A 21,981-nucleotide genomic window follows, 5' to 3' on the forward strand; every position below is an offset into this window, starting at 1 on the left:
TATGTCCTATTCTCTTTTATTCTTCCAAATTCTATCGGAGAACGATTCGATTTTCTTATTTCAGTTCTGACATCTGGCATATTTCATGTTGGTTGGTCAGAAAAGCAGAAGATCAGTATCACAGCTTTCTGGGAAAAAGGGAATAGAAGGGGTTTGAGAGTCTGGAACAGAAAATAGAGGTAAAAGGTGACATTGTAATAAATAAGAAAAACTTTAAAGCACTATTTTTATATAACATTAACGGTCCAGTCCATGGTTATAACACACGATTCGAACAAGCAAGAATATGTATATATTTTAAAAGACGCTGTTGATTTATTTGCGGATAATTATGCAGTTCAAATATGAATCGAAGCTAATTCCTTCATTTCGATTAGCAAGCAATCATCTTAAATTCGCCATAAACCTATGGTTATTAGGCTAAAGTACATTAAATTCCTAATGGGATAAGATTAAGTTTAATTTCTGTGTGTGTGTAACACATATATTAACACATATATTAATAACACATATATTAGTACCCTGCTTGGTAAAAGATTTGAAAATGTGCCTTAACTTTTCCAGGATAACATCAAAATGCAAAGAATTTCATGATAATTAGAATGGGAATGAAAGATTTAGTTTATCTCTCTCGCTAAATGAGAACGCTAATTCCACCAAAGCTTAGAGAGAGAGTATACATATATTAGCATTAGAATTAGTAGAGGCATTTGATCCAAGAAAGCAAGCTTATGCAGCATCAGCCAAAAATAAATAAATAAATAAATAAAAAATAATCACTTCACCCCTCTGTTCGTTCGAAATACCTGTCCAGCTGAGCCTTAAACTTATTTAGGCTATCAACTTCCACGACAAGGGATGGAAGTCTGTTCCACCACCAACCACCCGCTGGCTAAAGGCAAATTTCCTCACATCTATCCTACATCTGTCTTTCCTCAATTTGAATTTATGCCCTCTCATGTGATTATTCTGAGCAAGAGGAAGAATCCCATCAGCATTGAGCATGCTCAAACCATTCAAGGCTTTATACACCTCTATCAGATCGCCTCGTTGGTGCCTAGTCTCCAGACACTGTAATTTGCAAAACTTAAGCCTTTATTCGTAAGAGAACCCCTTCGTTCCATTCACTAATCTTGTTGCCCTTCTCTGTACTCGTTACAGCAGCTCTACATCCTTCTTAAAATGAGGCCTCCAGGCCTGTATACAGTACTCTAGATGTGGTCTGACCATTGCCTTATACAAGCGAATAATCACCTCCTTATCCCTGCTAGAAAAATTCCTATATATCATTGACAATACACCATGAGCTACTCTTGCAGCCCGTCTGCACTGCTCAGAGAACTTCATATCTGCCTGCACAACCACCCCCAGGTCCCTTTCATTCTCTACCACTATCATTGTAGTACAACAGAGTTGATACGTTGCTCTGGGGTTGCTGTTTCCCATATGTAGTACTTTACATTTGTCAATGTTAAACTTCATTTGCACGTCTCAGCCCATCTGCTCAACCTTTCCAGATCCTGTTGCAAGCGGAATAGTGTCAGTAGTGTCCTTGACAACCCTGCCAACTTGGACATTAAGCTTAATATACCATCATCAATATCATTTATAAATACAGAAAACAATAATGTAACCAATACTGAACCCTGAGGGACTCCACTAATAACATTAGTCCACGATGAGCAGTGTCCATTGGTTACCACTCTCTGTCTTCTCCCCCTCAACCACCCCTTTATCCATAGCAGCAATTTGCGTCCAATGCCACACTGCTCCAATTTGTGCAGCAGTCTTCCATGTGCAACAGTATCAAAAGCCTTTCTAAGATCCAAGTATATAATATCAAAGTTATTCCCTGCATCCAGTTCTTTTGTGACTGCATCATAGTATCCAATCAAGTTGGTCAGGCAAGACCTCCCCTTAACAAAACCATGCTGTGTCCGAGCTATAACTGAAGTCTTGTCTAAATGATCCTGCAGTGCTTCTTTAACCAGTGCCTCCATTAATTTTCCGGGAACAGAAGTTAAATTCACTATAATTACTTTTGTCAGCCTTTGATCCTCCTTTGTGAATTGGGGTCACATTTGCACATCTCCAGTCCATGGGTACCTCCCCTGTCTCTAAGGAAACTCTCATAATTATGGCTAAGGGCTTGCTTACTTCCTTTGCTGCCTCCTTTAATATAACTGGATAGATCCCATCCACCCCAGGTGCCTTTCTTGTGTTTATCTTCAACAATTTCTCCTCCACTTTACTCTCAGTTATTACAGATTCTCTAGCTTACTGCCAGATTTGAATACACCTCTGGCATTCCCCTCGCTGAATAACTCCTCATGTGTGAATGTCGATGCAAAATATTCATTTAGTTTGTTAGCTACCTGGGCAGGATCATCAACAGTTGACCCATCGATATCAAGTGGACCAATCTGATTCATCCCCTTCCTTCTAGAGTTTACATAAGTAAAGAACTCTTTGCTGTTTTTCTTTGCATCCCTTGCCAAAGATATCTCGTAATCTGCCTTCGCCTGCCTAACCTCCTTTGTAACTTGGTTACAGATCAACTTGTATCTATCATAGGCTTCTGTGTCACGTGTTAATTTGTATGTATCCCATGAATTTTTCTTCTCTGCCATATGTCTCATTAGTTCATCTGACATCCATTTTGGCCTAAACCTTGAACAATATTTCTTAGTTGGTATGTAAAGCCTAGTAACTTCCAAGATAAGTTCTTTGAATGCTTCCCATTTTGAATTTGCTGTTGGTAACATCATCAGTTGGTCCCACTGTATCCAATTTAAATACTGTTAGTCCATCGTAGTCGCCTTTACCTCATATCCTTGCACCTTACAGAATATATTAAATATATTCTGTAAGGTGCAAGGATATGAGGAACGTTCACACTACTTCTCGACGAGACATTGGCCAGTGCTATTAAACAATTCAGATTTGAGGATGGTTTTCGTTATAAATACGGATATGAGTAAACCACCTTTCGACGAGACATTGAACTAGTGCTATTAAAGAATCTAGAAGGCTGCTTTCATTATAAATACGAATATGGGTATCATATCGATCATACCGATCAACATTCCCAAATAGCTGCTTATACTGAACAAAATAATAGTAAAGCTGGTTAATTGCTTAATGACTCCATTTTATGCTGTCTCTTAGGGCTGGAGAACCAGTTCACGAAGATAACTTGGCCATTCAGACACTGAGAGAAGTAAACTAGCTCAAGGACGTGCATCTATAAAATATTTTGCTTACTGCAACCGGATTGGCTAATTCATTTCGTAAATACCAATAAAATAAAAGTATGAACAGGTAGTGAGGGCATATAGGAAGTTCAATATAGCTCAATCATGCAGTTCAACTGAAGCCAAAAATTAAATCTTCATAAAGGATCACAGTGTATTTATTTTCAACTGAGACGTCTCTAAAAAGTGTTATTCTAATAAATTCTCTTTTGATGTGTGTTTGAGAGAGACCTAATTAACTCAATCACCTAGAAATATCGAAAATAATAAATGATTTCTGTGCACTTACCTAAAACATCAATGTATCCGATCTGACTTTTCATAGGCACAGTGTTGATTTGGCACATGTAACCTCCTCTGTCGGCCTTCTGGACATTCCTTATTTGCAGAACAAAGTTCCGATTATCACTATGACTTAGACTTATCCTGTAATTCCTCGTGATTATGTGGTGATGTATTGTAAGGATGGCTTTGGTTTCCACTTTTATCCAGGCCGCCTGAGTACAAGAAGAAAACAAAAATTACACATCAAAGATCCATTACTACACGCTTATAAGATGAGAGGTAGAATTTCAATTTTCAGAAAGAATTACTGTATTTTTATGCTTATCAGATGCGCTATTTTACATTATAAATATCTTAAAAAATCGCCTTGCGTCATAGAAACCGAAAGTGGCAATACAGCACATGCAATACAGTTAATTACTATACGTTATTACACTTTTCAGTAATTACCAGGCTGTAGTTGGAGTAACAAGTGAATTCCGGTTATACAGTTTAGCTCTAATCAATGGCAGGCTCATTGAGCAAAATTATACTATTGGATCTAAGCTAAAAGTGGTACAATATGCCAAAGAAGACGGGAACAGAGCAGAGCAGCAGAACGAAATTTCGGACCACCACCTACTTGGAAGATGATTCGTCAAATGGAGGAGGCAGGAAGTTCTATTACAAAAAGCTAATAAAACAAAGCACAACCTTCTTAAAATTCCACCTAAATGGCCAAATATGGAAGAAAACTTGTGTAGTTCGATAATGGAACTTAGAGACATGAGTATTTGCAGTGAGTATTAAAATGATAATAACAGAAGCAACTGATATTGGGATACACGACTTTAAAGGAACTGAATCTTGGTGTTATCGCTTCTTGAAAAGAAGCGGGTTAAGTTTATGCACGAGACCTAGAATAGTCCAGAGAATGCATGTTGAGCGCGAACAGAAAATATTAGATTTCCATAAATTTGACCTTAATGCTAGAAAACGAATCAACTACGAACTTAGACAAATCGAGGATATGGATGAAATTTTGTTGACTTTTGATATGCCATCCAATAAAACCGTAAATCTGAGGGCAAAAATCTATAACTATTAAAACCACTGGACATGAAAAGATACGCTACACCGCAGTTTTAACTTGTTGTGCTGATCGGACCAAACTTCCGACCAAAACGTTACCGAAAGATAAACTGCCAAATGGAATTCACGTACTTGTACAACAGGATGGATGAAGAATCTATGAAGGATTGGTTTGTAAACTTTTGGTCCAAGCGTCCTGGCGGACTACTGCGGAAAAATGCACTACTAGTATGGGATCGGTTTAGAGCACATAGGATTAAAACTATCAAACAATTGGCCGAAATGATGAAGACAAAATTGGCGGTAATTCCGGGTGGCTTAACTTCCCAGTTACAGCCGTTAGATGTCACCAATCAACAAGCCATTCAAGATTAACATGCGGGAGCAATGGAATAAATGGCTGATAGAGGTGATCCATGATAGGACAACTACGGGAAGAATGGAACGTCCATGTGTGTGAATGGGTGCTCAAGTCACGGCATAATGTTAAGACTGAAATTGTCCTATAAAAATGTGATATAAGTAATGGAATGGATGGTACTGAAGATCATTTAGTATGAGAGTGACAGTGATACTAGTGAAGACGAGGAGGATGATAATGATGATGATACGTTGAGGATGATGATCAAGTCAGTAATGATTTTAAGTTGAATAACTAAAATAATAACAGTAATAATCCTATACCTTTCTTTACTGGCTTTTGGGTTTTATTTTTATTGAACTTTAAATTTCCATTGTATTAGCATTAAATTTTTTTCAAAAGATTTTTTTTTTTTCTTAAATTTACCGTTCCAAAATTAGGATGCGTGTTTTACGCCGCAGCGTCTTGTAAGCCGACAAATACGATAACGATAAAACTGTACGTGCTACAGTAAATATAATTATCCATAATATTTACTTATGACAAAATAAATTTAATTTTTGAGAGTGACTATCCCATTACTACAGAGAACTCTCTGGTATCCATGAGAACACGTCCCGTTAACTATGATGGCTTATTTTTGTTCATACATATTTATATATAACGTAATATTTTCAGTCTACAATATTTGACGGAATTAACAACAAATTAGATTTCTATTTCCGTCTTTTTACTGTTAAACTGTTAATTTGTAGAATATAAATGAATGTATGCAAAGAATACAAAATTTGAGCTAATAAAAATTTATTAAAAAAAAAACGAATTAGCAAAGTTGATCTGCTTTAAAGAGTAAACAGAACAAACATCATTGCAGTTTGCAAGGTTGATCACGATACGATTGTAGGTGAAAATTTACGGAATGTATGTTTGGGGGGAGTGCAAATAATTAAGGAATAACAGGATGCTATTAAGATTAAAGAAAAAAAAAACAACAAATTAATATAATGAAGTGAAATGGTTGCAAACCAAGAAAATAAAGACAAACGAAATTAAGATAAGCAATGGCGATGCGAGACAAAGGTTGTTCACTGGAGCCGACCACACAAAAAACAGAACGTACTGCATAAATAAAAGAATGGAAATATATTTGTCAAATTAATGAAGTCATTGTGATTAAGTGCGATTTTCGTGCTGCAGATGGTCGTAAATATTTATGAAAGGGGAATTTCGATAGGAAACTCATACGTAAATAATATGACGGTGTTATCGTTTTTCTGTAATTTATGATAATTCCGAAACTCGAAGTTATTGTTTTATCGGATATCTCAGTTAATGAGATTCAAGCGCATAATGCAGATTCTTTCGTTGGGGACTTCAATTAGTTAAGAAAATAAATCACGAAGAAGTTATCTGAAAAAGGTTAAACTGAGGAAATAAACGTTGATAGTTATTTTTCAGACATCGTACAATCAAAATGAATTAAATTCATTACAGTTTGATGAACAGAATTTGGAAGAAAATCCACAGATTTCTGAAAAAGAGACTCATGGTCTGGCATGCATGCTTTAATTTTCATCGATTTCGAAGTGTACTGATCGAAGGGACTTCCTCTTCAATATGGGAGTCCTTAAATCTCTGCTGCATGTGGATAATTTAGGGCGAGCACTTGAAGGCATTAAGTGAGTAAAAATCCTGACAACGCGAACAATATCTGAAGTCCGAGTAATAGATGCACTGCTCTACCATTAACATCCCACATATCTACAAATAGTATTTATTTACAGGAAAACTAATAACGTTTGCTAAAACCTTTGGCTTTTATGACAGCCTCTTCTCTTTAGAACTCTCCTCCTCTACCCCACAGTTTTTGGAAAACTGTCCTCTGATATTTTCACCATTCGGCCTTCAGAGAGACGACCAGTAAAACTGGGTTTTGGGCAGTTTCTCCTTACACACACCGACGATTGAATTCATCCCAGAGCTTTCTACAGGATTGAGGATGGCCAGGCCAACTTCTCGACGCTCATGTCCTCAAACCAGTCCTTCATAGCACGAGCAGTATGACATGGAGCGTTGTCCTGCTGATACGGGTATAGACCTTCTCCGAAGTGCTGCCACAAACCTAGGACGATAAGGCATTACCTAGGTAGGTAATGTCTTATTGTCCAGAATATCTACATGACTGAGGACGTCATCCTCAGCATTCATAGCTTTGTCCAAAACAGCCAGGTCAAACAAAAAAAAAAATAAAACAGACCTTGATCATCACGCTGACTGTGCTAAATTTTATTGTCGAGACGATACAGACCAGCTGGTAGATTTCTTCGGGAACCCGCAACACCAAGGCACCACAATCAGGCTGGTTGACCATGTACTATAACTCGTCACTCCAAACCACAGCGTTCCATTGGTCCACTGTCCAAGAACGACGAGCCTTACACCAAGCTGGACATTAATCGAGGTGATTAGTGGCTGCAGACCCTGGTTAAACCATGTCATGCAGCATCCCGAGCACTCTACCCATGCTGATGTGCCCCAATCATCTCATCGAGGGCCTGTGCATATACTGCGACAACGTCGACCTTCGTTCCAAGCGGAAGTGCCTTGCAGGGCTGCTCTCTTGTCATGTTCCGTCAGCTCCAGAGGTTCCTAGGTTCGTTTCGTGACAGTTTTGAAAAACGCCCGCTTCCTTTTGCAGAACACTGCAGATAATCGACCTAGAGATCTTCAGCGCTGTTGAAATGTCACGTGCAGACCGATTGCTTAAGTGGCAACATTCCGCGGTGGAAGTCTGCTAACTCCGTCTATTACGGCATCTTGTATTCATAATCGTACTTCTGCTGTCTTCTCGAAGGCCTATTCGTATGAGCATATTTATGGTCGTCTAACACGACGTGACCGCTATCAACGGAGGGTTCCATTAAAGCCGTTCTTGAATATAAGTTCTCCACCATATTATTCGAATTTTGAAACTATAAATATCGCAGATCATTCGAAAGGCCTTGTCGAGAACTGAAACGTATGGTATTAAACAGATTAAATTAATTTTTAATTTAATTAATTAATTTTAAAGGCGAATTTTATATCAAATTTTAACCACAAATATAGAATAAGTTGCGCGTGTTATACAAATATTTAAACTATTAATTCATCTGATTACGTAACTATACATTTAAAAGAGACTTGAATGCTGTGGGTAAGAATGTACTCTCGCTAACGATTTACAAAAAAAATTGCAAGTGCAGAAATTCAACTTAAATTGTAGTACTTGTTTAATTTCGAAAAAAATGCATATGAGACACATTAATTCTCTTTTTCCAGTTTCTGCAAAAGAAAGTGGATTACGAAAAATGGAATGAGGTTTTAAATAATCAAAAATTCTTGTCAGATGTGAACATGAATATGCAAAGTGCGACGTACATGATAATAAATTAAATTTTAATGAATTAAAACAGGAAAAAGAATCCTCTTCCTCGAATATTATACTTTTTTTCTTGTCATTCACTCTACTTTTTATTAGGCATAATGCAAAGTGAAGGATGCTTCACTACCCTTCAGTAAATGCTAATGATTTATTAAAATAGGATTCATAATGTTACCCTTCATTCTCGGTTTACACACAACCGACTTATGCCAAATTAAATTCTGTTTAAGATAATGAATGGAGATTAAATAAAGATATTTCCCTGGTTTAATCTCCATAAATTATGATATGCCTAAGAAGCTAAGAGTTTCTTTTAGAGCAGAGGGAATAGATAACACTGCTGTATCATTATAACCACGTCCAACATACCTTAAGAAGAGATAATGAACGTATGAAAAAGTCTGAGTTCTTTTTAATATACTTGTTTTATGTCATAAGAACAGCGATACTATACTCATGAGGAGTATGTTTCAAAAATATATAAAAAAGACAGTCTACATGAAAAAATTTCGACCCATCTGTTTTATTCATAGAGTCCTTACTTCCTCTACTTTAAACAGCGGCAATACAACGCAGAAAATAAATTGGGATCTGTAAATCACGAGAGTTAGGTAATAAAATGGATAGAAATATTAATTAGAACGCGAAATATGAAACAGCCAAGGTTATCAGTAATACCAAAATATACTTTAATGGAACTGCACTGATCAGTAGGTAATTGCTAGTAGTCATGGAGAGATAACTATCTTAATAAACGTTAAGAGACACGTGTGGTTATGAACAAAATACGTACGAGCATTTATTCAAAGAAATTTCTAGGGCCCTGCCCCTTCTTAATCTGTAATGACTGAATCAATGCGTTGCAGAAGACTTTCCACTAATTTCTCTTAGAACGCTGGTGATATTATGTTAACTCCATCTTTAAAGCACTCGTGAGCCTCACTAACGAACATAATTTGTCTTCCCTAATTCTGCGTTCATTACGTAGATGCCCAAACCCAGTTGAGGTTGGCGCTCTATACTGCAATGTTCCATGCGATTTTCTTCAAAACATATATTCGGAATTTTTGCTTTTTGACTGATTTTAACGTAATTTTGGGTCTTAAAAACAGTTCATGTTTGCCAATGGTCGCGCGAATTAAAAAAAAAGTCAGATTCTACAGTGTGTTGGCGAATGAGGTAGCCACCTTAGCTGGTCGTTTCTTCTGCGCAGTGTTACTTCTGGATTTGCCAGTTTTCCACGTGGGAAGGAATTTGGAATGGATTCCTACTTAACCGCTGATCATCAAAATATGAAATGTTTTAGTTACAGAATTAACTGTAATCAGAGGAGTATTCTATGGCCTTTGGCAAGGAGTGCGTGTGTGCCTGCGCACCTTTCTGTTTTGTGATTAAAAAAGATTTCTCTGTTCTCGTGTTGTAGAATATTTCAAGGCATTAGTTCTTTCTTCTTGTCCTATAGACCTCATTGTTTTCTTCTTTATGAAGTTCTCTCACGAATAACTTAAAATGAAACTAATTACCATTAAATAAAAATACACGCACTAGCCGAAAACAAATACGAACATTTGTATTTAGACAGTCACAGAGAGAAGAAATGAAAATAAATTCGAATAAATGCAAATAAACGCAATGAAAACTGTGATATGGGGTGATGACGTGTTGCCTCGTTGAGTATAAAGACTGCACAAACTGTTCAACTGCAGTATTCTGAAGCCAGAATGGGGGGAAATTCGTGATCTATCAGCCTTTGAAAAAGGTCTTATCGTGGATACACGTTTAGCAGGAGCGACGATTCCAGAAACGAAATACTTAAATGGTTTTTCAAAACCACCCATCTAAAATGTATTTAGTAATTAGAAAATAAGCGGTTCTTCCACCTCTCAAAGGGGCAAATGTGGCAGGAAAACAGTACTTTAAGAGCGAAGCGGTCGTACTCTAAGGAGGAATATACGGAAAAATAGAACATCCAATGAGCAGAAAATAACATCTGAATTCAACCAATCCCAACACAGTCCTATTTCGACATGTATAATGAACAGGGCATTGAATTCACAGATGGGTACTGGCAGTCACTTGCCTATGTCGAAGCCACTTATTTCAGAGAAGAAAAGAAAAATCTGCTTTCAGTGGTGCCGAAAATATCTTAATTGGACAGTGGAACAATGGAATAATCATGTGGTCAGACGAATCACGATACACTTCGTTTCGCACTGATGGTAGGTTGAAAACTTTGTTTTGAATCTGAGAAGCGATCGACCCTACTTGCCTTGTTAAGACAACCTAAGCATCTGGAGATGGTATCACAGTATGTGAAATGTTTTGCTGGCACGGACTGGGTCCGGTGATACCGGCGGAAAGTCGAATGTCATGCAAGGAGTTCCTGAATTTTGTATCAGATCTACTGCACCCTGCAATGTTAAACTTTCATCCCAAAGGTGATAGCTACTTTACGGATGAAAATGCAACAGTAATACGATTGCAAGAATGGTCCTTAGAAGATGACACGGAGAACCATCTTCTCGTGCCTCCCACATTCACCTATCTCAATCCTATTGAGAATGAGTGCGATATGCTGCAGAGAGCTATCCGAATAATTCTCATAACATTACAGAAATTAAAGCTAATTCTTTTTTTGGTTAAATATTACTTAGTTCGGATTGACTTACTGAGGGAACCCCGAGTATAAATGTTAAATCCCTTCTTTCATAAAATTTCAACATTGTAGCGTAATACCTCCAGAATTCTTAATTATTAAGGAATTTCGAAGGTAAGAATTCTTTATTGCCACCTCAGATCCTTCAAAAAATTTCGACCCCACTTAGCAACACGCCAGGTGACGTATCCTTTTTACCCACACTGCTCTTATTACAAACTAAGAACTCATTTGGCTTGTAATAGATTAAAGTGTATTAAGATTGTATAAAGTATGTGGTATACATATCTGTTCTTCATCTTTAGTTGAAATGATGAGATGACATCTCATCTTTAGATGAAATGATTTGTCCAAGTCCAATGTGTATTTCAATTTTTTTTTTTATTTGATGATTTCAGGCTTGTTGACAAGAAATTTTAATTTTATCTAACGAGTTTTCAATGTAAATAAAGTTTTGATGACAAAATTGTATTGCAATTTATTATTACTCTTTTTCTCGACCATAATTAAACTAACTATAAATCCGTTCATAGAATTTCCTTTCAAATTTAAAGAAAATTTTTACGATATAACTGAGAGAGTCAACGCCAGAAAACCTTAATTTTTTATTCATCTACGAGAAGATCTGATTGGGATAAATGAAACGCTTAAGGGCTTCAGTAAAATGGATAAGGAAGTGTGTACTCCCCGAAAGTGAGGCAAGAGCCACGTGGTACAAATAAAATCTCAGGGAATAATACAAGGCCGGATCTCATGAAGTTCACTTATGGGCAACGGAATGTCGAATATGGAATAAGTTGCCTCCAAAAGTAATGAGGGCTGCGAGTATTGCTAAGTTTAAACTGGATTTGATGGGAAGAGAGATTATGAATATTATGTGTTGTTTTATTGTTATTTGGTTGATGCGGGAAAAGACTGGCATCATTTGATCTTAAAGATATTAATACTAAACAGTGACGTTCTTACACATAATTCAATAGCTATTGAAAATAAATAATATATGTAAACATTTAAAATGCTGTATGCTCTAACTCCTGGCCGTGGCAATATTGCATCGATTAGCGGTGGCTGCGCGCTTTGTTCTTCCAACACAGCATAGAAGAGCCTGAGATTCGAATCCCGTATCGAAGGAGGAACTGGTTTTTTTGATAATGTTTAGATAATCAATCTCTGGATACGATTGCAATCGCTCCTCCATCCCTACCATTGCTAGGATGTTCTGTCCCATAGTTTTTTTACAGAAGAAAATACGTTATGAGTTAATGGATTGGACTGAGGTATTAATGGCGCAAAATACCGATTGAGGTTATAATACGCCAGGAAATGCCCGTTAATGCGAAAATGAATAAATTACATTATTACATATAGAACGTTATAGTTATTTAATTTTTTTTAATGTTTCGCAACGTTGAGTTTTATTTGCATTTATAGCTTAGGTGTATCCACTTTCCTTAATAATTCTTACTGTATACAAAACATAATGAACGATGTAACTTTCTCGTGAATAATGCGAAGAATTTAGATCATAACTCAAGTTGATCTTTGGAGATGAAAGAAAAATCGAGGAAACAAGTGCATTCCCACGTAACGTTGGATATACATTACGTTTTAGATATTATATATTTCTAAGCACAGATTACACATCGTGTATCCATATTACTCATATGTCTTGGGAGTTTCTTTAATTACTAAAGAAAGAGCAAACTCTCAGACTGTACTGGAACTGGGCTGCGCAACGCAGTACAGCGAGAATACTACAGCAAAGTCTCTCTCATGTTGTTTATGTGAACAATTTGTGCGTTAACAATTCAACTGTTTGCAAATTCTAGTTTAATAGTAAGTTTCATTAGTTCTAATGTAATATTGCAAGCACTGTCTTGCTGGTTGTGTTATTTAGCCGAGTAGTTCCTATAATAACCATTAGGACCCTAGCAGCTACTTTTTTCACTACTGAACTTTTATAAAGTAATATGTTTTTGTTCTACATTATTCATTATCTGTTTTTGAAAATGTCAATCCCTTGCATCTTTTGGGATGAAGGAAAATTGTATCTTATCGATGTACTACATTTATCTATGGTACATTTATTTATTTAAAGGTGTCATGTGAGGAAAAATTACAGATATCCACATCTCGGAATAGTGGTAGTTGACAAGGACGGGCAATACCGTGCTGAACAGCAACTGTAAAACAGAAAAATCCATGTTTATTATAATAAGAACAAAGTAAAGCATGTACTTCTGCGAAATTTCACGATGAAGTCCTACAATTCATTGGGAGTGAATGGCGATGGTTGCCAGGCAGCTGTTTTAGCATAAGAACGATATCTAAGGGGTGGTGTTCCCGCAATCTAAATGGAATTTTATATGGCGGGGTGGATGCCACTGGATCTGTGCTATTCAGGATCTGTCGTACTCTGATCTGTCCATAAAACGGATATGAACGAGTAGTGTATGCACTCAGAGGGCAAACACGAGGGGGTGAGATACAGTAATTAAAGAAAAAGTAATGTTTCGATCTATGTTACTCATTTGAGCATTCATTTCGACTTTTTTTAGGAACAAAAAAATCTGTCGCTGTTAATTTCGAAGTATTTATTACTTTTATTTAACATTGTGGGAGAAAAGTAATCAAAGGAAGTTGGATACTGTTTATATACATCTGCATAAAAGAAAACAAATCTAACGAACACACACGGCATTGTTTAAATGGAAAGCCATTCTTTCAGAGGAGAAAAAAAAACTATATATTTTCATCGTTAATCGGCTTAAAGTAAGCAAAACAAAGATGGAAAAAAAACTGCAGTGACAGTAATTTGACAATTAGTATGTATTTATTCTAGCGAATTTTAACCTTGCAAAAAGTCATGCTAAGCAAATAAAAGAGGTAAAAAATACCCGTGGATTAATTTACAATTCTAACAAGTCAGCGTAGGTGTTGTAAGCCGAAGCGAGAAGAATAAGGACTAATTAACCGTAAAATTTTTATGGCACTTATAGGCAATCCTGCATTAAAATCCCCGCTTCTCATTAAACGAGGACGAGCACACATCATTTTGCAGCGTACGCCGAAGTGCGCCAGTTCACACATAAGATTTGATCGCATCCTCCCGGTTATTTTCATCCGTACTGCTTCATTTGTAGTGGATTTTTCAATTAAGGTGCTCTGTTGCTATGCTTTTTTGCCGCTGTTGTAGTTATTTTGCTCTCCTTTCCATCCAGCAGCTAAGGCCACCCCCCCCCCCCCGCCACCGCGATCGACAATCGTCGAAGAAAGTAAGGCACAGCTAATGATGGTGTCTGTGCCGGTCTCGAGGTACAGGAGCGTTTCGTTTACATCAAACAGCCCCAAACTGATTAGTTGGCAAGCCGCTTGCGAGGGAATAGGATTAGGTTTGGTGTGCTTATTGGGCGTGATATCTCGTGGGCATTTCCTTTCTTTAATAACGCTTTCTGCACGGGCGAGCGTAAGTTTCTTTGAGACCTGCCGAAAGCACGGTGGAACCACTTTGCGTCCTAAACTTGACGCCGTGTCGCTTTACGTACGGCAGATTGCATTCTCTCTCTCTCTTTCTCTCGTGATAGGACGGGTTGTGAGAGCACGCTACACATATTCTACCCCATTTCTTATTCTGATCCGGAGTTCTTGTGGGTCAAGCACAGTAGTTGGTACACTTTTCGTCTTACATCAGTTTATCGATTGTGACATTAACGAATGTTCGGTTCCCGTTCTCACTCTCACAGACAAATGCTTTTATGCAGATTCTAAAACCCTGGGACATCAAGGGTATTACACCACATATCTTAGAAAGCGTGGGAAAGAGACCGTAAAAAACCGCACACGGAATTTATCGGGGAAAGGTAATTGTTACCGTTCTCACTGCATGAGGGTTTACTTTTGCTGTGCATTTGCGAGATGTCAGATCAAGTTGTAAAGGCAACAAGAAAGAAAGGTGCTAAAGAAAATCTTTGGTGAAGAGCATTGCGAGGTGCCAAAGAGAATGCCAGAGCAGTTCGCTTTGATAGAATCTAAATGCTCACCGATTCGTTTTAGGTTTTTAAAACTAGGTAGAGCGTCAAGACAGGTATTGTAAGGAAATAATATAGGAAGTTGACAGAATATCATCTGCGTGATAACTAACATTTTCACTTCAGCTTTTTGCTTCCTTCCCTCTACGCCTAAACAAAGTGATTCTCCACGGCTGCTTTTTTTTTCAAGCCCCACAGATCTTGTTTAACTGCAGTTTCTAAGATAGCCGATGTAACGGATTGGTGGCTGTAGCAATTTTGTGCTAGTACCAGTTATGAAGGATTTCTTGAAACTCTTTTACTCTGGGTTAGAAAGAGTAAATACATTCATTAAAATTTGGTTTGAATTCACTGTTAGCTGCAATTCAGACTACGTCCTGAAGTGCTCAAAAGACTTACTTCAAAACAAAATAACCGCTTCACCTAATTTTATTATCAACAATGCTCAATATTTAAGTCTGAGGATTTCTTTAAATAGTGTAAACATACCACAACTATAAGTTAACTCCTCTACTTTCTAAAAGTAAGATTTCTGTACGGTTCGTAATTTGTTTTACTTTTAAAACTAAACTAGACAAATTTCAAATATATATATATATATATATATACACAGGGAGAGAGATGCGCCGCTGGAGAAAAGAATCACATAGTGATCTGAGGTACATAAATGACCACTACCATTAACTGAGTACGTTGAAGGGATGTTAGTAAAATAAAGAACAAGGATGCAGGTGTAGTTTGTGTGGTTAGGATTGCCTGGTATTCTGGTAAGTAAATTAACATGATGTGCAAAATCATCAGTAATCTCAAATGGTCCAGCATCTCGACCGGGGTCCAGACAGCAAGAACACTGACGCCATCTGGAATTGTGAACGCTAAAATCACCAAGGACAATTACCTCACTGTTCGGAAGTTGGACTGAAGAAAGTTAAGTTTCGAAGAAAGGAAGTTATAGGTCCGATTGATTAGTGGAATTGGGGGAGCGATAAAGACAACAGATGAATTTTGACATAATGGGGATATTTAAGACGGAGGAAGTCAAAAGAGGAGATTCCAAATTAAGAAGTCTCTGACCAAGTATATCAGAGCGAACACAGACACACGTTCCATCCCTGAAGCGAAAGAAATCACACAAACGAAAAGTTAGCGCAAATGAGATAAGTTAATGCAACGGATAATTGGGACTCCATCAGGAAAAAAAGGAGCTCGGCAGACTATAGGTGGAAATAGATATCACTGAGATGGGAAATGAAACAAAGTATATTTGTGAAATGAATGGAGTTTTTGGAAGGCTTAGATCTTTACGCAGATAGAATTTTTCTATTAGTGCGATTATCCATGATGCATTCAGTACATAAAGTAATGTGGAGGAGGAGTATGATGTCTGAATTAATAAAAAATTGGCGTATACGCTGCAAAAGAATATTTCCAGTTCCTTAGCATACAGTGATCTCGACAGCGCCTCTCACACTACAGGAACTCCCTCCATTCATTAGATAGCAGAGTAAGTATACTAGCCGATCTGAATGCCTCTTAGAGAGTTATCGACAGGATCACTCTCTAGCGAGCAGCTTGCAAACACCATTTTAGATCTTTACCCTCGAAATGTAGAGTTTTTCTTACACTGGATCACGCCATGATGGCTACCGTAATCTCACTAATACTGTATGACAGAAAAGATGAATGTTGCTGTAGTTTTGTTTTAGAGATTGCACATGGGTTTGAGCCACTTCAAGTTTGCCATTCTTCGATGTGACGTGAATGACCGCTACACCTTGACCACTGCTTTCTTGTTTCACACCTTGGTTGGAATCTCCAGTATATATCTGGTACGGTGTTTCTGACATTGCACATAGGGTGACTAACAGCTCTACCATCTTGAGGGTACAAACAAAGGATTAAATCGTAGCAGAACGCCCGAACATTTTCGTAATTCAGTCCATTTGATTCACAAAGTAGAATTCTGCGTTTTAGACTCGAAGGTAGGAACCCTCTCTGTCATACTTGGAAGAATGTTTGCAAGAAATATAAGGGACTAAATTTATAATAACTGCTCTTGAAAATTTCAGATAGGTCGGATATTCTGCATTAGGATCGGAAGAGACGCTTTCTCTCCTGGAACTAAATGGCAATTTGTGAGGGAAGATGTGGAATTGTTCGAAATACAACTAGAGTTGATTTCGTTATCGCTTTCATTACAACTTTTCTGTCATCTTTAAAAAAAATCTCTCTCTCTCTCTCTCTCTCTCTCTCTCTCTCTCTCTCTCTCTCTCTCTCTTGTCCTTATGATATATTCCATAAATAACCTGCCATCTATTTATTTGTAATGTTTCTTTATTGAATACTTCAGATTTTAAATTATAAAAAATCAAGAGGCACGAGCAATAATTGACATACCCTATAGGAACCTAAATTGTCTACGACGCACGGTAATTGGGCATCCCTTCCAAGAGGTATCGTCACATTGGGAATTGGTTCGGGGAATGTTGGCTCAATTTCAAACGGCAAACCTAGAAAAGAAAAGCTAACAATTAGGAAAGAATTGATATTTTTAGTATTATTAATATTTGTACTATTTTAATAGCACAAATATCAATAACTGATATTTGTACTATTAACCATACTAATTAAACTTCATAAGACTAGGTATCCGAAAATAATGTACACACAAATGTAGTAGAAAACAGGTGCATATATTGGAAAGCGTCATTTCTCTGATGGTATTGGTGGAACATATGTTCCATATTAATATATGTGGCGATATCAGAAATGTGTACAGGTAGCTATTTCATATAAAGGGCAAAATACTCCTAAAAAAATTTCGGAGAAGTTATTATCGTGCATAATGAATATGTCATGAGCTGATGAACAGAAAACAAGTGTGGATGGCGTTTAAAGCCATTCCACTGGGCTTAATTGTTCGAGGTCTGAAAGTGTCGATGCAATAATTGTATGATCCAAGACCACTCTCGGAATCTGTCGGGGATTTAAAACTGAAACTGGTGTGATGGCCTTTTGACTGTTATATTATACAGAATGTCATGATGTCACAACTATACCTTTATATCAATAAATTAATCGATATAACAGTTCTGCGTACCTTACTTTTTCGGATACTAGTCTTATTTTTCAGAAAATATTATGAAAAACTTCAGAACGTTCTCCGCATTTAATAATATATTGTAAAATCAGAGAAAATTAATGAGGGAGGGGGACAGCTAAACTTGAGCGGTTTCTCATTTTGCACAAATTGAACGATATCTCATCATGCACATTATGTATAAATTGAATTGATTTCTGACATTCATGTTTTATCTAGGTTTCTTTGAATATTAATTCCGTTGTTATAAGAACTCCAACGAACAACGAAATTACTTATTCAGAAAGCACAGGGAATCCCATTGTATACTAGGAATTATTTTTTCTCTAAACTGGCTTTGACGTTTATGATTCAGATTCCGTTATTTAGAACGCATCGAAAAATGAAAAGTTGGCGGCAGATGTGTCACCTTCAATGAGTTTTGAATGAGTTCCTTACCATTTAAACATGTATATGATAACAGATCCCAGCTACATGAGCACGTGTCTCATTATGGAACTTGTGGACCTTTACCCTCAAAATAAAAAAGAAATTTTGCAGGGAACTGAAACATTTTTTTATTTTCGCCGACCATTCTTCACCACGAGCAGAATATCCGTATCATAATGTCGTCAGCAACTGTTAAGTTCAAACATTGCCGGTAAAATAAAACTATTCCTCGTGTTCTGGCAAGTAAAATACGTTAAACTACTAAAATTCCACTATTAGGTATAGAAATATGAAACCAAATCAGCGTGCATTTGCTAATGCACATAAGTGACCACTACACAGCAGAACAGCAGAATCTGTTCTATAAGAGTCAGTTATGCTTGCAGTGTGTTGTACAGTTTAAAAATGTTTTATACTAATTAATGCGAATTTATTTTAATATTTTAGTGAAAACCCTTTATCATGCTTTACCTCCTGGTTTCCGAGTCATGCAGAGAAGCACACATCTCTTTACTGTTTAACAAACTGGGGCGACTATCGTTTTTAAATTATAATTATCATTTTAAAACATCTTTTTTTATAGGCGAAGAAAACATTTTATAGGCGAAGAAAATGATAATTATCGTTTCGCTTATAGTTTCACTCTACCATGTGGTCACCAGGCTAGAAAGGTCTAAATAAAATATCCACAGCACTTGAAACAGATTACGATAAATAAATAAATAAATAAAATAGTAGTATACAAATAAAAAAGAATATAACGGATATATTTCTAATGTAGTACAAGTAACACATATACATCTCTCTACGTGCAAGCAATTATATAGTGAATTTAATTTCACTTAGAATCATCACGCATCTTTATTCTCTTATAATATTATAATCTTAATTAATCTCTTATTATAACATTAAATGGTAGTAGAAACTAAGGAACGGCACATATTTAAATAGTAAAAATTTGGGAGGTGTCCTAGGATGATAAAGAGCTTGATGTAATGCGTAAGAATGCTTTGAACTTAGATTCACATTGGGTTCACACTAATCTCTTTCTCATTATCCTCAACTTAAATGTCACCCTTGACTTACCATTTATTTAAGTGGAGCCAAATGATATGTTTCCGTCTTGTCCTGACAGTAGTTGTCGTTCAGGATCGGCTTCCTTGTGTCTCTTTCCATTTACTTTTTTCTTGAGTCAGTGCCAGTGTTATTAAAGTTTAGTATGGTGTTGGCAGGGAATATGTTTATTAGAAAGGAGAGGTAGGTAAAATTTCGTTTAAGCTGGAAAATATTTCCTCACTTGATTCTTGCTGAAAGTTTTCGGGCTGGAGGTTATACCACGAAAGAATCCATTTTACGTGTTAGAAGCTTGGCCAGGCGAAAAGGATACATCATATAATTGTGTCTCCCTGTGTATCCGTATCCAGAGTGAAGAATCACTCTGGATATGGCGGTGAAGGATTGTCCACTATTCCCTCAGAGATCTCAGATCCAGTATTGCAGACCTGATGCTTGCTGACATAGCTTACTAGAGCGATGACCAAATCTGGGAGGTAAAAAGGAGAACATACATTAAGCACGGTATATATTGAGAGGTTACCTCTCAGTTGCCAAATTCGGTGAGCTACTGTTCTATATCCCATAACATGCCACTTAATTATTTTTCTTCGCTCTAGCAGAATGTTTTAATGAATAATACCCCATTTAATAACTGAGTTGCTATACGTACGTGGAGGTCGTTCCAAGGTCATACGCACGTTTATTTTACAGTAAAGCATGCAGAAAACTTATCACAAACAAGAAGGCATGTTCATCACTTTTTTATACACTCACCATGATGATCCCCGCATTTCTGCAAGCGTTGCATGAGTTTAAAAATTCTGTCTCGATAGAAGTTCGTACACTACGAACGGCTTCCTGGACTTTCGTCGTTCTTGTAATGTTAGTCTTTCATATGATCGTTAAACGCTCAAAAGGTTTCTTGCTTGAGAGGGTGAAAAAAAAGTCCAACCGTTAGAATAGAAAGCACTTCTTAGCCGTATTGCGTGATTCGCCGATGTCAGGCATACAGTGGGAGGTCGTGCTGAAGGATGAAAGCCTCTAATGAGGTGTATGTTGCACTTTCTTGAAGTCTGAACGTAAAGCCACAATTATGATTCTCTTACTGGGTACCGCGCGGCTGATGAGACAGTGTAGAAAGCGTGCAGAGTTTGTTGTGGGGTGTTAGAATGACCCCATACCGAAGAGGAATATTTTAGCTCATGAAGACCTGAAGGAATGTGATTATGGATAAATGTGATGGGACATGCAAGTTACTACTGGATATTTTTTCGATTCCACTGATAATAGATCTTTCCGTTGTTTTCCTGTACATTAAATATGCTCATCACTTCCGATATGATCCTCATACGCTGCTGATCATATACCCCTGTCTTTAAGAGCCGATGCTCCGTATATATACCTGACGTAATTTTAAGGTTGCATAATGTATATACTGTTTGTTTGTTTGTTATTTGGTTTTTAGGAGCATTAGCAACTAAGGCCATATTGCTCCGGATATATGCCGCGGTCATTCCTTTACCTTTCCGCATCCTCCGTATTTGGTGGTCGAACCCCGGTCTAATCAAGAAGCATGTGCTACCCACTGCTGCTCCTGCCCACCTGGCTACGGAAGCGCCTGTATATACTGTATAAGGAACATCATCACAATAATATGATCCACAGTGTGAGGAGCTTAGATCCGAACTGCAGAATTCTTTTTCTTCGTCTTTATTTTTAATATTTCGTTTTTAATATTTCAAAAAAAAAAAAAAAAAAAAAAACCTCAGCTATTGAAAAGGTCTTTAGTTCCCATGTATATGGATGATTCATACAATGTTGTTTGCAAAATAAAGTAACATGGTAACCGTTTTATGGCAACCTATTCCTAAACGTACATTAGCTTCGTTTAATTAGTAAACTATACAAGTTCTGCTATAAAAAAAGAACTGTCGGTCCCAATTTCTATATGAATAACGAGTTAATTAAAAAGGCACACAATCAGTTTATAATAAGAAATATTCAAGTACCTTTAACCCAAGTTTAGTCTACAGAGCAAAGTTCTGGTCGCCCCTCCCCCATCTCTTCCATCACGCAGTACGATTGATATCTTTTGAGGTTATGACGAACAACATGGCGAGATCCAAAATTTCTTACATTTCGAGGGTACAGCTCTAGCACGGTGTTCGCAGGCCGGCCGCAAGTCAGTACACCGGACCAGACCGGACCTATTGGTAACTCTTTAGGAGGCTTCCAGATCAGCTAGTGTGTAATCTTGCTGTCTCTACTCTGCCAGATAGTGACTAGAGGGAGTCCAAGTAGTGTGAATGCGGGGGCA

The 21,981-nt window shown here is 37.2% G+C and overlaps 1 protein-coding gene across 2 annotated transcripts in view; it reads right to left on the minus strand.

The window, feature by feature from the left end:
* Window positions 1-21,981, minus strand: part of LOC150089314 (lachesin-like) — a 563,730-nt gene that overhangs the window by 144,142 nt on the left and 397,607 nt on the right. For both annotated transcript variants that reach the window (XM_090368492.1, XM_090368491.1), the window contains exons 2-3: window positions 17,477-17,589; window positions 3,544-3,751 (exon numbers count right to left, since the gene is read on the minus strand). In XM_090368492.1, the coding sequence (XP_090224618.1) occupies window positions 3,544-3,751; window positions 17,477-17,589 (321 nt within the window). The remainder of the gene's footprint in view (window positions 1-3,543; window positions 3,752-17,476; window positions 17,590-21,981) is intronic.

This window comes from Mastigoproctus giganteus, chromosome 2 (genome assembly GCF_048544385.1).
Source record: "Mastigoproctus giganteus isolate SK-2022 chromosome 2, ASM4854438v1, whole genome shotgun sequence".
NCBI lineage: Eukaryota > Metazoa > Arthropoda > Arachnida > Uropygi > Thelyphonidae > Mastigoproctus > Mastigoproctus giganteus.